The following is a 16,752-nucleotide window of genomic DNA, read 5'->3' as shown; positions in this document are numbered from 1 at the left end:
TTGTCACACATCCCACAATACCACCCTCACTCAGTTTTAAAAATAGGAGTGATATTTACTATTTCAGTATTGTAGGTGTATTTAACCAAAAAGAACATGAAACAGCTAAGTATGCAATATGTGAACATTTAATAAACAAATGCACATTTAAACCTCGACAGTTTTAATGATCCATTGCAGCTCTCAAAAAAGGCCTTCTTGGTAATGCATTATGTATATACCTGTAAACTCAAAAATAAAAGAAATCACTCCACTAGCTTACTTCAATTTCCATGAGTAAACAGAATGTCAATTTCTGTATAGTGTTCTCTTGGCAGAATCCAATTCTCTCACACTACTGAGCTGCAGTGTGTTCAGGTTGAATGTTGTGTATTACTAATACACACATCCACAAGAGACAAAATGTCCTGCACATGTACCAACTAGGCTTGGTCCCACAGAATCCCAAACCGAGCTCCCATCTGGAGCACAAACTAATCTTGAAAAGAAATTGAAAAAAATTATAATTTTAGGCTAATAGCATCCATGGCCACATCTGGATGGAATATAAGTTGCATGTCTTTAAGTAACCATTTGCACTTGATTAAAGATTGTCCCCAAATGTTCTACAACACTTTCGCCTCTCCCAAGAAAGCCATTGCTACAGAAGCAGCATGGGACATGCACGGTCTTGCTAGAATGTTGCACTATTATCACCCATGGGTTTTTGTACCATAAATCAACGATCAGGCCAGCAGCAATGTAGTGCAATGGAACTACTGTAAGTTATGATCCCTAACAACAGGTGGAGTTCCATAACTACACGCTCCAAACCACCAAATTTAGACATACTAACTGGCCACAGTGAGCGTCTGACTTGTGGCCCATTCTTTTTGGCTGTTTGTTCTAGATGTGAACATGCCAGATGGCAAACAACAGTATGCAGGCTTAGTCCAACAGCCAACATACTTAAGAAATGATATTCATATGGTAAATATTGGTTGCTTTATGTTCTCTTACTTTTAAATTGTCAAATGAGCAGCCTAGTAAATCACATCATTCATACCCATCCAACTCCCTCACTAATGAGGTGATTTAGTGGTAATACATGTCAAACTTAAATCTAATCAATATCCTAAATCCATAAACAGTATTTTCAAGCACATACATGCATAAAATGTTTTGATACTTAGTATATTTTAAAAAATGAACATCACTGTAAGGTGCTCCATAATTATTCACATTAAAAAGCAGAAGTCTATGTAGAATGATAAACCAGTATATCTGTTCATTATAAATAGCGGAAACGTAATAGAATTCTTAGAAAATCTTTTGATCCATCATGCAGTGAAATGCTCCTTGTGAAATCACAACTGTCCTTTACAATAAGAACTGCATTTAAGGAGACTTTCCCTACAAAATCACAGATCTGACTAACTTGATTTATAATTTTGCTATTAAAAATAAAAAAGGAAGCAGTGCAGTACTGGCATCAGTTCACACTACAACAGATATTAGACAACACACTATCATACATATTACAGTCGCAATACAAGTAATGAATCCCACTTTAATGTACTTCAACTCACGTGGCTTTCACTGACTAAACAGACAATTCAATCGTAAATACCTTTACGAGCCTGGTAATAATCAATGTTCATGGTTTACATTCTTCATTAATCAGATTTTATTAGAGTGATTTGAAATCAAAAGGCTTTCTAAACACAAATTTACTTTCATTAAATATAAAGTCAGTGTGTCATTACTATTAATGAAACATTTCACACTATGACTCAATTCTGTAATCCAACTGGGTTCAAGTATAACTTGTTATTCCAATCCATCTATAAATGTCGAAAATGGCTCAAAATTACTTTCACAGGTGCAAATGAAAAAAAATCACAAGTTAGTTTAAAAATGGAAGAGGCTGTAATGAGTTTATTATAGATAAACTAACTGGATGTTTACATTCAGAACTGAACTAGAAAAAATATGTACAGTATTTAATATCCCATAAATGCAGTTAAACAGCTTTGCTATTTAAAAACTACTTAAAAACAAAACAGCTGAAACATTACCATCACACAGCTTAGGTTCACACAGTATAATAACCATCAAAGACTTGACACACAATGAACAATTCAGAAAATATTCCAAACCTACTGTTAGTCATGTGATTTATACAATTCTAAAGTCTATAACTTTTGTACACTAGAGTTTCATTAGATATTTTCATGATATGTTCAGCTTTCTAAAATACAAAATGTTTAACAATGCTAGACGTTACACAGGTAAATTCTAAAAGGAAATTGAATACATAAAAATATTAATAAGCTGTAGATGGTGAAAATATACAAGAATTAAGCAATGGTTACTTTTTAGGTTACTTCTCAAGTACAGCTGTAAGACGATTCTAGAAAAAAAACAGAAGTTTGTTAATAATGTATAAATGCAATGTTAACTAAAAAAGGTGAATATTTAGTTCAAATATGATAATTAAAATAGCATACAGGGTGAAAACTAGCAAAATATACTGAATTGTAGGTGTTGAGAAATAGGTTTGTGCAGTTTTTGACTGATAATGAACTACCTAAATTAATCCTCCTAAACCATGAAACTGCAATGACTAATGCAGCCACAATTTATCTGTACCTAACAGAGCTTAATAAAAACTTACTTTCTATGCAACACGGGCATTGAGAGCAATGCTCTAACACGTATAATAATTTAATGGAATAGTAACTTACCTGTAGCAATCTCATACTTTTCAATGCCTCTTCATTGAACTGACTTAGATCTACAGAATCCATTTGACTTGCCAACAGCTGAATGCTCTGGTAAAAAGAGAAAAATCATTTAAATAATTAGATGGGTAGAAATTAGCTAATGCCTTAAGGCAGCTACAAGGGCTGAAACACTTATTTTTAAAGTGCCATAACAAATGAAAATCAATAAAAGGGCAGTTTCGACTTGACCTCCCATTTGCAATGAAACTCAATGTGAGAGAAATAGCTACAATAAAAATCAGGCATGAGTGAATATGTCCATGTCCTACAGGCTGTTAAACCCATTTTAACCTCTGTGGTCATATTACTTCTATAAAATGACCCAATTCCATGAAATTAAAAAAAAACATTGAATGATTATACCTTTGACATCACTCAGATTAAAAGCTTAATCTAAACTCGTATCTACACTTCCTACAAATGACTGCAGTTGAGGATTTTGTTCAAATGCAACAACCCTGATATCAAAGGGCAAAAGACTTTGAGAGACCATATAAATGGAGTGACCTTTTCTCTTACACTTAAGATGTTACTGAATTAAATTTGCATGCAATCCTTACTTTAACCCCTAAACTGCCTTGGGCGACTTAACACTCTAGAACACCTAGGAAAATGTGTTGACAATGCATTAGGGAAAATATTTTCTACCTTTTTTTGATAGAAATAAACAGAAATTAGCTAGGTCTTCTAAAATAATTATAATGCATGCCATGTTAAGAGACAGAGTTGAGAGAAATAAAATGAGGGAAATTACTAACAAGTGTGTATTAATTATTAAGAGCTGGAATTCAACTAGATAGTGACAGTGATGAATTTCTTGGATGCACTAGTGAGGATTAAGAGAGGTTTGAAAATGCACAGGAGGAGTGAGCCACTATAGCAATGGAGGAGAGTGTGCAGGTGAGAGGGAACCATCAAGCAGAAAGAGCGAGTTCTACAACAGCAGGAGAGACTTTGATGATTCATAATATGCCCCTTAAAGGGTACAGAGTAGTTGTGTGCCTCTATCTTTTTTTCCCCCCAGTGATGTAATTGAGCCAACTGTTCTAGAACCAGTTATGTAAAATAATTGGTCCAAACCAGAACATTCGCCTCACACTCCCATTTCTATGACTGGAAGCCCATACACCACAAGGAAATTCTGGGAATCAAAAAAGCCACAGGTATTGGAGCCAAATATAAAATTCCCAACTACTGGAGTACATTAGTCAGACCCCCAGTTTAAGTCACATTGCATATTGAGAGGCATCAATCCATTTACGCAGCTATTTCAAATTCACCACCTTCTCGACAGTGTTGCAAAATTTCCAAAACAAAAACTATTTCAATTGTGATTTTTCCATTCTTCCGAAGATGGTTTCTTCCAGCAGCAAACTACTTCCACCAGTATGTGCAAAGCAAAAAAAAAAAATTTTAATCAAGAATTTCATCCTGGTTGACTCCTCGTGCAATAAAATATACACATATTGAACATAAACACCAGTGGAGCCTATTGCTACAGCAAAGAAAAACTTAAAGGAAGGTTGCTTTCTAATCAATGGCCATGTAGTGCATATTGATAATTACTTCACCTCCCCAGACCTCTCCATCATATCAGAGAAGTGACCCTTGTCAGTACAATTATACTCAACAAGACCATGACAGGTTAGACACAAACTGACTTCAGGGAGCAAGTGAGCAACAGAGAGGCTGTGAGGAAGAGTACATACATATATATAGCCAGCAGCCATATCACCCTGCAAGGTTGCTGCTGGAAGAGGTGTTAGTGGGGCCAGCAGGGGGCGCTCACCCTGCGGCTCATGTGGGTCATAATGCCCCAGTGTAGTGACGGGGACACTATACTGTAAACAGGCGCTGTCCTTCGGATGAGATGTAAAACCGAGGTCCTGACTCTCTGTGGTCATTAAAACTCCCAGGGCGTTTCTTGAAACGAGCAGGGGTGTACCCCTGATTGAAAAATCAAACCTGAACTACAAGGTGTGCTTATTCAGAAAGAGTTACACAGGGCAGCAAAAACAAAGAAATTAGACTATCTGCACATCCATTCATGGCAAATCAACATTGTGGCAAAAATGCTTTTACATTTATCACACTACGTTGGTGTACATTAAAGGTTAGAATGCTAATATAACCATTAGGCCCACTTTTGTAAATATTAAAATTATGTATCCATCATTAATCTTGCTTTCATGATAAATACTTTTGGAGCTTTAATCTAGAAGAGTTAATAGAAGAATATAAAAGAATTAAAATTAAATTTACTATAATGTAAAGGTGATAATTACAATTTGTCATTTGTTTTTATAAGTAACTAAGCCCTTTAAACTGAGAATATTCCTGCTAATTTGAGTCATTTATTCATATACAGTTCTCTAGTATGTGAATCTACTGTGTGCTGAAGGCTAACAGTGCTTGTGAATGTGTGTGGGAGTGCGGGGTGGAGGAGCTAATGAATAACATCAACATTCATTTATGCATTTGACTAAATTGCCCCCTGTCAATAGTCTCCACTATGTCTAGCCCCTCTTCAGCTACTACTGGCCGGAGAGGTATTTAAGAAAACATAGGTATTAGATACCTGTAGTGATTAATAACAAAAAATGCGATTAAAGAAAAAGTAAAAACTGTCAACATTTAACTCAAGCCAGAGATTTTGAACCTTTAGAATACAGGCAGCCATATTGAATAAGCAGCCTAGGGGAGGGGTGGGGGGGGGGGGGGTCAGTAATCTGGAATTCCAAGGTAGTTAATGAGTTAAGTCTATTGTTAGATTTCAATATAGAATGCCACAGAACCATCTCCCACAGCAGCAGACTAAAACCAAACCATGGTTACAACAAATCCATTAAAATACAATTTGAGGAAAGGATTAGTCCACAGATATTAGGAAAAGGCATCACAATAATTTGTGTGCATCCACACCATTTCCTTAAAATTCTTACCTCTCCATTTCCAGATGGAACACTGATTATAATATCACTACTTCCGGCTCCAATGGGGCTGCCATTCACCGAAATGCTGTACACCCTCTCTTTGTGCCTTGGGCCTCTCAAAGCGGGGGTTTTTGGAAGTCTGTGGAAATACAGAAAAGCTTTCAGGAATATAACCAAGGGTAGGATCACCTTTCAGGGCAAAGAAATGCAAAATTCAGCTGCATTCACTCAGTGGAAGACACAGGACTGTGGTGCAATGCTAGCAGACTATTCTTGGAAGGTTAAGAAACTTAAAAAAAGGATAAAAATATCCAAGTGCAATGCAAACTGTCACTACTACGAGTATGCCCGCTAGGAAATGCTTGTCAAAGGAGTCAATTTTTAATTTCAGAAAGCATCATCAAATAACGTCAAAAGATTTGAAATAAAAGCAAATGTTAGGTCTACAGCAAATTCAACAAAGATCACTACTTAATGAATATTGTTCTGATATTAAAATGCATCAAATCAAAAGCTTTTTTTTTACTCATTTCTGTAACATTACTTCATCATAAGGTATAGTAACTCATTGTCAATATAAAAATATCCTTGTATTCTGTATTCAGTTTGTGGCTCTATTGCTGACAAAACAGCCATTTGGCATTTTGAAAGTCAATGAAATAACCATGAACCTTGAAACAGAGCCGCATTCTATAGTAAACATGCATCTCTGGACAAAAGACAAGACATTTAAGCAGGTAGCTTCCCATCTTTGTTAAATGGTACATGCTAAAGTATTCACCCTTCTCTTTTGCATGTACCATTTAGCAAAATGGTACACTTAAAAAAATGTATATACATTTATAAATAATTTTTTGAGTAAAATGTCTGCAAAAACTACATGGAAATATCAAAAACTAAAAATCACAGCATCATTATTAACCCAAAAAAGCCAATAATTGGTGAAAGGAGAATTTTTCACTTAAGTTCCTCTGAACTTTGCACACCAGGATGGTGCAATTGTTTTGTTTGCAATGCCTTCTAGAGTATGTAGATAGGATTCAGGCACTGGCATACTCCAAGTAAGGCAGTGTACCATTATCAGAATTTCATTTTCCGAACAATCTGGATAAAAAAAATGTCTGTCTTCTCAGGTTACCTCCATTCAGTTTTGTGGCTCCGTTCCAGTTAGGAGCTTGTAGTGAGATTTAGCATGAAGCATGAAGCACAGAAAATATCCAAGTGCAATAAAGTTTAAAATCATTCATTAGAGGCGTTTATTGCAAGATGGTTGCATGACTGTTTCTGAACTTTGTGATTTCATGAAGCTGGTGGTAAAAAAAAGCTGGGGAATATGCTGTCACAGCAAAGTTTTAAGTTTATACAGTAAACTCATGACTAACGGACATTGCACTGTTTCCCAAACAGAAAAAGAGCTTGTTCATTTACCTTGAGTCAAACTTAGGAGTGATGAGAGGTGTAGGTCCCAGAATAGAAGAGTCTATCGTTCTGGCTGGAGTTTTAAGAGGTCTCCTTGTAGACCTGATCACAAAGAAGGTAAACGGATAACGACATTCTGCATCCACATGAAAACGAAAAATTATAAATATATAATACAGACAGCCTTTTCCCTTTACTTTTCCTACTGACACCACTGTGCAAACCAAGCACATGCAAGATGAAATTCAAAGTATTAAACTACACAGAAGAAAACTAGTAGCCTTTTTGGTAAATGAAATGCTGACATTGCTGATGTGCATACAACTAAATGATGTTGATTTATACGTGATGTACTAAATCCTACCAGTTATTTAAAAAAACGAGTGAGTTTTAAATAAGATGAAGCCAGATTTGAATTTCCTTGTTTAAGGTTTTTTTAACGGGCAAGATATTTTCACAGTATCTGTGATGATTTTTGGCGTATGGCAACAATTTTTGTAGATGGATGTCACCTGACAACTTTTATTGTACAGGATTTCCCATTGGTTATATTAATTGGTCAGTCTTTAATGGCATTTAGGTAGAATATCTTCCGAATATTTGGAAAAGGAAAACTCATACGGGCACAGGCTGCTTTGATAAGAAAAGCTGAGCAGGACACTGCTAGGAGTTTTGCCAGCTGTTGTCAAGTGTCCCCAATAAATAAACCTGTGGATTTCATTTGTGCTGTTTTGTTGCCTAAATGATATGTACATAATGTATAGTGTTATTACACATTAATCAGTTATAAAGTGATTTTGTTTTAAAAGCTTATAAATCAATAAAATGATTTTGTGACGCAATTTAAAAAAACAATCCACCATGTTGGCTTTTTCCCTCTACCATAATTAAAACGTCTATTAATAAAGATCCTTTTTAAACTATTCCTTAACCATGCAAAAATGTCCAAGAGGGCCATAGAAAGTCCTTCGTTTTCACAAAACACTGGTTTTACAGCATTGATAAAAGGTCTATTTACGATGACCAACAAGCAATAATGTGTAAAATGTGTACAAAGAAAGTCAGTGCAAATAACAGCTTTACTATACTAAAGGGTGCACCATAAAAATGAACATGGCCGGTTAATCACAAACCACAGATGATGCCACAAGTAAACGCAGTTGCTAAAAATTGTGTACTCTTACTTTCTTATTGAAGTATTTTGCTTGTTGATCGAAAGAGCTCTGTTCTTTTTGCTAGTTGTAGGGTTCCTTTTTGTCGATTTTCTTCCCTGAGGGAAACAAGGATAACTTAACACAAAAGAAGTACATTAACGTACTATGCTGTATCACAAAATCATAAGGGGTATGTAAAGTGAATAATCAGCTTCTTAAGATAAAAAATAGAAACTTGAACCTTCTACTTAATTAGCACAGTCTGAGCAAAGGACCTGAACTATTAGGGGGGGAAAGGGAACAATGTTTAATTTGCCATGTAAAAATGTAGCTACTTTTTTTGCATGCTAAGAAACGGTATTATTCGAATATCATCACAATGCTAACCTTCCTAGTGGATGACTGGTTATTCAACCTATTTTCTTCATCCTCAGTCTTTGCTCCATTGCCTTCTTTCATTTTGCTTCCTGAAAAGAAAGTAAGCAATCAGAACAGACTTATACAGGTAGGTACTAAGCTTCAAAAGAACGGGAAACCACAAAGAAATTGAATACAAAATCGATGAGTCCCTGAAATAAATGAAAGAATAACCCTAATTATAAGAAGTTCAATCTTTGTAGATTAAAATAATATGACAGTCATGCACATTACAGTCATGTGAATTGCAAATCACATTCTTCAAATTATAAATCACTTGCATTCTGAGTGATTTTAGAGTCCCAAATTTTAATTACAGACTTTGAGGACAAATGTTGTGCCTGAAACTAAAGACAGTGTGTGTCATCATCAGATGCCATGCAGTAGCCTTTAAGACAACGAAGGGGTGAATCAAAGGAGAACGTGACATGGTGACAGTCCTATTGGACTTGATGTGTCTTATACAAAACCTGCAAAAAGTATAAAACCATCTTTCCACCAGCTTAAATTCTGGTCTGTCTGCCTTCACTTGTGTCAAGAAGTATATCACAATGATGACTCACCTTTTGCTTGTGGCTTCTGTGATATCATCTGCACTTCTGATACTATGTTGTCTACATCTGCAATCCCCAGGTTCTTTCAAAATAAGATTTAAAGAATTAAAAGGCTTAAATCCTGGAAATAAAATACCTTGGATATCTTGAAAGAAGCATTTATGAAAAAGAAAAAAGCAAGCATACCTTTGTAATATCTTCAACAGGTTTTCTCTCTGGAGCTGTAAAAAAGTAATAACTAGTTAATATCAATATTAGTGTTCTTATACGTTCAGCGTTCTTTTAACTGAGTCGAAGTATTCTTTCAACCAAGTTGAAAATCAATACTCTATGCCCAATCTCTATTGTAGTACTGTGTTATTTGGTTATCAAATTTGCAAGTATACAACACATGTCCCCCACTTCAAAAATATCAAAGAGCTGAAACTACTACGTCAGTCTGAAATGAATGAACAACCTAGGGAAAATTCACCCAATAGTTTGAGTCTTTACAAAACTGAAGCATGTCCAAAGACTTTGCAAATAAGCTTCAATTTGTTCAAACTGAAACAGAGCATTTTTACATGTTGATTTTCCCATGCGACAAGCAAAGAACTATTTTTAATCCTCTTTCAGCAATGACTCAGATACTGCATTGCACACCTGAGTATTCAATCCAGTTGATTTGGCGCTCTGCTGTGGAGAGTTTGATAATAGCCAGGTTGTAGAGGTTATCTGCATCTTTCATCAGGCTCTTGGTCTTTTCTTTCAGTTTACCAACAATGCTTTTAACTGGAAAAGAAACATCACAGGTGAATTATAAAATGAATAATTGCCAATGACAATAAGATTCTCGTTTTCTTGTTGATTTTGTTTTTCTCTGAAAACATGTTTGGCACAGATTTTTAAAAAAATGGGTGGTGGTGGTTGGTCAATTTAATTATTTTCCCAACTCTCTGGAGTCCTTTAACTATTTATATATTTACAGAGGCCTGCATGCCACTCACATCTTTTTTAACGCTCTAAACAACAAATTGCATTCTTCGTGCTACAAGACAACTGAACAAAACAGCTTCGTTGACATTGTCCTGATAAGAAATGTACCTTCATTGTCAAAGTCGCGAATAAACGCGTCCATCTTCTCCATTTTCGTTTTGTTGATTCGGCTTTTGTTGGTTTTCCTCTTGGGGGCCATGGCGACAAACCCGAATCCTGAATAAAATAAAGAATAACAGTACAATTAACACTGACTCGTGTGCACAAACTCGTGGTCATTCCCGATGTCTCTCACCGAACAGAAATCATCAGGCTATCAGTGCCTATTTTAAAATCTGTATGTAATCAAAATCTACGACAAAAAAAGTGACTCGCAAAGCATCAGACCAAAACACTAGGGGACGCCCAGTTCTCCCACTCTGCGAGGTGATAAAAGACTGTACACTGCACGGCTGGTTCAGATCTACATACGTTTGCACATACAATAACGCTGTCGGGAACTGGAACATAGATTTAGTCCTATCTCGACAAACAAAACACTTAGAAATTATTCTTACTTATTATTCTTAATTATTACTTAGAAAGTAATTAAACTACGGTAAACTACGGTAACAAAATGTTGTTTTGGAGTTGCGCCAGGACACGAACGGCACAAAAACTCTAGAGAAACTCATATCCCACAGCTTTTCAAAGTCCAGCGGCATTGCACTAAACCCTTAAATGTCAACACAGACGCTTAGCAGACATAAATGCCCAAACTCTTCTTTTAACGTTCACTTACCTCTTCTTTACGATTAAAAAAATAAAAAATATTAATGCACCGCCAGGACGCCGCTGTTGTAACTGAAATTTTCAAACCCGGCCCCAGCAGCTCAGCCAATGAAATTGTCCCAAGATACCGCGAGAGGCTCCTTCTTTTCTTCAACCAATGGAATCCGAGCAGAGCGCTCTTGGCCAATAGAATTTAAAAACGGTGAAGCCTATGACGTTTTCGGCACCAGGTCCCGGAAATCGCGTGTAGCTTCTTCTGGAAGGTAGTGTTGTGTTTGGTTGTTCCGATTTCAGCTTTTTTTTTTAAATCACAAAATAAATTCTGTCCTTTTTTCTCTGTGTGAGAGGTGATTTTGACTGGAATTTTTATGGTTCTGCCGATCAAAGTTTTTTTTTTAAAAAGTAGTACTCGTGTAGCCTCTCACTTTCGTGAAACTTTGCATTAGTCTCCGCTAGATAAGTAAATGCATTTATACTTCTCTCGGAGCTGTATCTGTGAACCATTAACACACATTTTATTTTGTAAACCTTATTACAGTTCTGAAACGGCGAACATCCATGCGATGCTAAAATACAGACATGCAACTAATCAAAGACTACCGTATCTTGACAAAGATGGTTGCGTGTGTTGACAGTTAACATAAGTGTTGGATGGGCGCACCATTACTCCGCTTTTCTGTCTTGTTGTGCTTCTGTGGCTCATCAGGGAGGATAATTTGTGGACCGCCTGTATAATATAACCTCTTTTCGACCATGTCGAAGTCCGCTCTGCCGCAGCTGCAGCAGGGGATACAGAAATGCTTTAAGGTGGTCGAGCTGCAGCGGAGCGCTTGGAGCGCCGCGCTGGGAGAGTGCGCGCCGCTGCTCGGCTCGCTGGACAACCTGGCGGAGCAGCTCGCCGCCCTGGACGCCGTCAGTCTGAACCGCACCGCGCTGGGCCGCTTCCCCGGGCTGCAGCGCCGCCTGCAGTACAAGCTCCTCCGCGCGGCTGACACGCTCTTGCTAAAGCTGGGGGAGAAACTGTAAGAACCTGTGTGCGAGTCACTCTTTATTTTTATTTTTCATTTTCTATTCAAAACTCAAAACAATCCCTTCACAGGAAAGCGGTGACTTAATAGACGTCCGTTGACGGAGCTCACACTGATAACTATGAAATGGCGTTAGCAGTATGTTTCATTATTACTTGAAATGTATTTGAGCAGGTGCTGGCTTGTAAAAGAGTGCAGCTTGGAAACCTTGAACCTGCTATGCCAGGGGAGGCTCATGGTTTCCTTTCATTAGTTCAGGTGTTTGGATATCTTTTAGCAGTGCTTTTCGAGTAGTGATTCATGGGAAAGCATTGCTGTGCAGTTTTCTGTGGACTATGAAGGGCTTCAGTGCAGATGGAAGCCGCCATTAGTTTGACCTGTGTGCGTCTGTAGGACTCATGCTGGTTGATGTTACAACAGATACCTGAAAGGAAAAACAGGTCTGCATTACAGTAGTGTACTGCAGCCTACACAGGCAGGGGGCCAGAACCCTTTGGGCCCAGTCTCCAGTCTGCAGAGCCATTCACCATTCACGCCCAGTCCATGGCGTACAGAGCCCTTCACACGGGTGTAGTCTCAGAGCAAATCCTGGTGCAGCACCAGCACTGAGAACACAATAGAACAGACAGAATATCCTGCTGCACCTTGGAGTTTTGACACTGTGCAATGTGTGATCAACCACATGTCATAATGCACCATGAGAAGCTATGGACAGTTCCTGTGGGCTTGTAAATGCTTGCTTTCACAGGACTAGGCTGTGCATCTGTCTGTATCTATCTTGCTCAAAGTTCTACCTCATTTCATTTCTCTGCCTGACCGTTCCAGGAGTGCGCTGCAGTCAGTGCGGGATGCCATCAGCAACCAGGTGATGGCGGTGTTCCAGCTGTATGAACAAAACGGAGATGCAGTGGGTCTGGCGGCGTGCGTGGAGAGATCTGCTCTCTCTCCTTCGGTCGCAGACATGCTGGAGTGGCTGCAGGACATCGATAGGTTCTACCGTGACCAGTATCCTTCCCCGATTCTGCTTTTCCTTTTTCCTGTTTTTTCTCCACCTTAAACACTGGACGCTGAGTATGGTTTGAAACCATTAAAACTCACGCTAAAGGTTAGATTCTAAATTATTGCGAAAAAACAAACAGCGAACATGCTCCTGTTCAGCTCAGGGCAGTAGTGTCCTGATCTTTTTATATCCTTCAGGAATAGTTACTAGTAAATATATTATCAAAATCTGGGGTGTCACAAAAAAATAAGTACAGACCATTAATATGGAAACTTCATTCCAAGCGGTGAGGTGCCTGAACAGATACTGCAAGTTAAAGGCATTGTAAATATTGTTAAAGTAATAGTTTACATGGCCTGTAAAGTGTGCTGGCCCTGGTGTGAGTGTGTTCCTGCTTGTGTCTGTCTGCCCTTCAATTGGCTGACATCCCTTTCGGGTTGTGTCCTGCCTTGTGTCCATGGCTTACTGGGGTAGACTTGGGCTCACCTGCAATCCTGAATTAGATAAAGCAGTTACTGTTGATAATTAAGTTAACGTGTATTGCGATGACCTCATGTCAAACATGCTATGCTCAGCAAGAAAATGAAAAGATTTAAACCAATGGATGAGCTGTCCTTAGAGCTTTTTTATTGCAAGCGAATTTTCTGATGCTTCAGCAGAGGTAGAGAGAGCATCCAATTTGTTCCAGACAAATATCTGAGACATGGCGAAAATTCTTTAAGCTGGCTATTGGTCAGAATCTTAAGTTTGTGATGTTCACAGCTGGAAATAAATGCTTGCCTGATCCTTAACTATCTATAAAGGTTCTTGAAGAGGAAATTGTTTCTTCAATCTATAAAACCTGACAGCTCGTCAGACTTACAGACCATCTCCCAGTCCTGGGGCGCACTGTCACAACCAGACAGAGAGGGATTTGTGTCAGGTAATAATTGTGTTAAATAAAATTTCCGTTGCAATGGACAACTCAGGAACTGCACACTACAGTGAGAAATACCCCCATCGCTTCTGCAGTTGTTTTGACCAAAAATGTTGATTCTCTCGAATCGGGGAAAAAAAGACTGTAATTTTATTGAGTGACTTTAATGTGCCACATGTAATTCTTTTAAAAATAAGATAAAAATCATAAAAAGAACTGGTAAAGGCATGATGAGGTTAGTCACTTTTTTAAGATGGGCACAGGGCACAAAAATGAATTACAGATCAATATTGGTAGAACAGTATTTTAGCCTGCTGTCCCAGCTGGGATTTTGATAGTTGTTAGTAATTTTCAAAACTAAATAAATAAAATAAATATTTTATTTAGGATATATCTGTGCAAAGATCCATAACATCTGGAATTTGAATGAGCTCGCACACTGCTGCACAACTATGAGTTTTGAGCCTGAAATAAGATTCCAAAGGAGGTGTTCAATGTCAATTAGAATTTTGTGATTAATATGAGAATCTAACATTAGAATGTACTTCTAATTCTTTTCAGATGCATTGATGAAGGTTTCATTTTTTGTGGACTCCTATTGAAAGTGAGCTGAAGAAGGGGATAAATGGTGTATTTGAAGGAATCCACAGAGAGGCCCCTGACATTTCTGCACAGTGAGATGACAGTGGGATTCCAAAATTCAAGTGGATTATCCCATGATTTAGAGGAGCACGGGAAACAAAAACATGTGAAAACCTATAAACAAAGGGACTTCCATCTGCCCATCTTGTTCCTTTGGTTGTTAGAAGATTATAGAACAACAGATTTCGCCCAACTGATTTTTGAGGGATCATTGTGTTCCAGACACTCACCACCCTCTTTGTAAACCAGGGCCTTGTGATTTCAGTACTCAATGTGCTTCTTCTTAGTTTTCCACTGTGTAGAATTGTGGACTGGAAAAGAAGCAGTGACAGGGCTCCAGATTCCAATTAAACATGACTGAAACCGCCTCTGAGGAGAGTCTCTGTTCAAAACGCTCTTTCCTGTATCACATACAAAACACATTCAAAAGCTGAGGATAGCTGTTTTGCGGTCAAAACGTTCATTCTGACTGATTTCTACTTCTGAGACTGATTAAAATTTCAGACGTGAAGAAAATGTTCTTGTGGTTTTAAATTTTTTATGTCATCCAGGATCATGGAAAATCGTGATTGCTGTGAAGCTGAAAATCCTGAGAGAGATCTTTGCCCACATTGAGTGCAGGGGGTAGACCACGAACTTTAATGTAATATGCTAAAAGCAAAACTGTCTCCGTTGTGTGCTACAACTTATTTTGTCATTTTGGATGATGTTGACTGTTACGCCAAACCAAGTTTACATCTCCAGAGTACTGACGATAATGAAATACCTCTAGTGTTCTTAACTCCTGATATAACCGTAATATTTGCCCAAGACAGTCAGGAGTTTAGTCCTTAGGCTAATGAGAACCAGAGCAGGAGAATACAGGATAGGAAATGATTTTGGTCTTTCGACAGACTGTAATGGATTCATAGAACAAGCTGAATACAGAGCATATACTGGAGAGTCCGTGTTTAAGACTCACCAAAGTAAACTTCTGTAATATCAGCTAAAGGCTACCAAAGCCTGTGATTAATAGAAATTTCCTTATTTTGTGATGGCAGTCCAAAGAACCCTTTGAGTTAAAGTAGACTACAGGAGTATTTCATTTTTACTGTACAGTATGGGCATCTGAATTGTGTTTCATGTTTGTCCTTTAGGTGGCAGCATTGTCTTTCTGAAAAGCTACAGACATCAAGAGCTCAGGATGATTTTCTAAAGCACAATTGCTTGTGCAGGTCTAATTTCTGACCCACCTGCAGAGGTGCGTGTAAATTAAATTTAGTGGCAGTGTTGTGCTTTTGAGATGTCACGATCTCCAGTCACTTGTTGTTTTTTAGACATCACAAACGGGACATCGTGTTCTCTGCTTTCATCTTAAGTGGCGATTGGCTGTTGGTGCCTCAACAGCTGAAACAGATTTTGCTCAGGTCTGCAACGTAAACAATGATTTTGAAGTGGCCTGGCATTTTCTAATTTCACATAATATAAACAGCCAACTTTGGCCATGTTCCAGGCCTTTGTGTGGCGCGATACACATGATATTATGAAGACTTGCAATGTCAAAAAGAAAAAAAAAAGACCTCTAGACAAAGCATGGGGTTCGTTTAAGGAAAGCTTGAATTTATTTAGGGCAACTGCAGAGTTTTGAAAGAAGAAACTGTTAAAACTAAAACTGGTAGCAGAGCCCTGATGTGAATGTTCCTTATACATAAGCTTTCCAATTTTGCAAACTACGGTTATTTCTGTCTATTTGACTGATTGTGTTGTCCTGCATGATTTACCAATTCTTGCCCACAACTGGCCGTTTCACTGGAGACTTAATTCTGTGCAGAGTTTGTCACATCAAAAGAAAAGTATCTAGGAGCTAATACAGCTACAGTATTAAAGAACTTTGTTTGCATGTTATCTGGTTCTAACCAGTCAAATGTTCCAACCTGAACCAAACCAGTTGTACATTTCAGATTTAAGACATTCCGAAACCAATAAACAGTTACCGAAGCTACTGCAGGGCATAAGAAAACAATCATACAGAGCTGACACTGTTTTGTCATCAAGTAAGTCTCTCAAAATTGTTTTTGACTTGATGAAAAGAGGACGTTCTACTGTATAACCTTTTGCTGATCACATTTAATTTTAAGGCATCAGAATGAAATCTGGAGAAGCCCAAAGAAATTGATTCCTAACGCATCTTTGGAAAAA

The 16,752-nt window shown here is 37.8% G+C and overlaps 2 protein-coding genes across 2 annotated transcripts; one reads left to right on the top strand and one right to left on the bottom strand.

Annotated features, from left to right (window-relative positions):
* Positions 1-1,889: 1,889 nt before the first annotated feature.
* On the bottom strand, positions 1,890-11,757 carry cdca8 (cell division cycle associated 8). Its single transcript, XM_015349259.2, has 11 exons — positions 10,999-11,757; positions 10,326-10,433; positions 9,885-10,013; positions 9,429-9,463; positions 9,252-9,324; positions 8,659-8,738; positions 8,302-8,387; positions 7,127-7,219; positions 5,708-5,837; positions 2,727-2,813; positions 1,890-2,392 (listed from the first exon to the last, which is right to left on the bottom strand). The coding sequence occupies exons 2-11, from the start codon at positions 10,414-10,416 to the stop codon at positions 2,363-2,365; spliced, it is 834 nt and encodes a 277-aa protein (XP_015204745.1). The 5' UTR covers positions 10,417-10,433; positions 10,999-11,757; the 3' UTR covers positions 1,890-2,362.
* Positions 11,204-15,090, top strand: airim (AFG2 interacting ribosome maturation factor; the record flags this gene model as incomplete). Its single annotated transcript, XM_015349260.2, has 5 exons — positions 11,204-11,251; positions 11,751-12,010; positions 12,842-13,021; positions 13,820-13,938; positions 14,494-15,090. Coding segments are annotated over 5 exons (648 nt in total), but the record flags the coding sequence as incomplete, so codon positions are not given.
* Between the last annotated feature and the right edge of the window lie 1,662 nt (positions 15,091-16,752).

This window comes from Lepisosteus oculatus, chromosome 11 (assembly GCF_040954835.1).
Source record: "Lepisosteus oculatus isolate fLepOcu1 chromosome 11, fLepOcu1.hap2, whole genome shotgun sequence".
NCBI lineage: Eukaryota > Metazoa > Chordata > Actinopteri > Semionotiformes > Lepisosteidae > Lepisosteus > Lepisosteus oculatus.
This window is presented reverse-complemented; position numbering and strand designations above follow the sequence as displayed.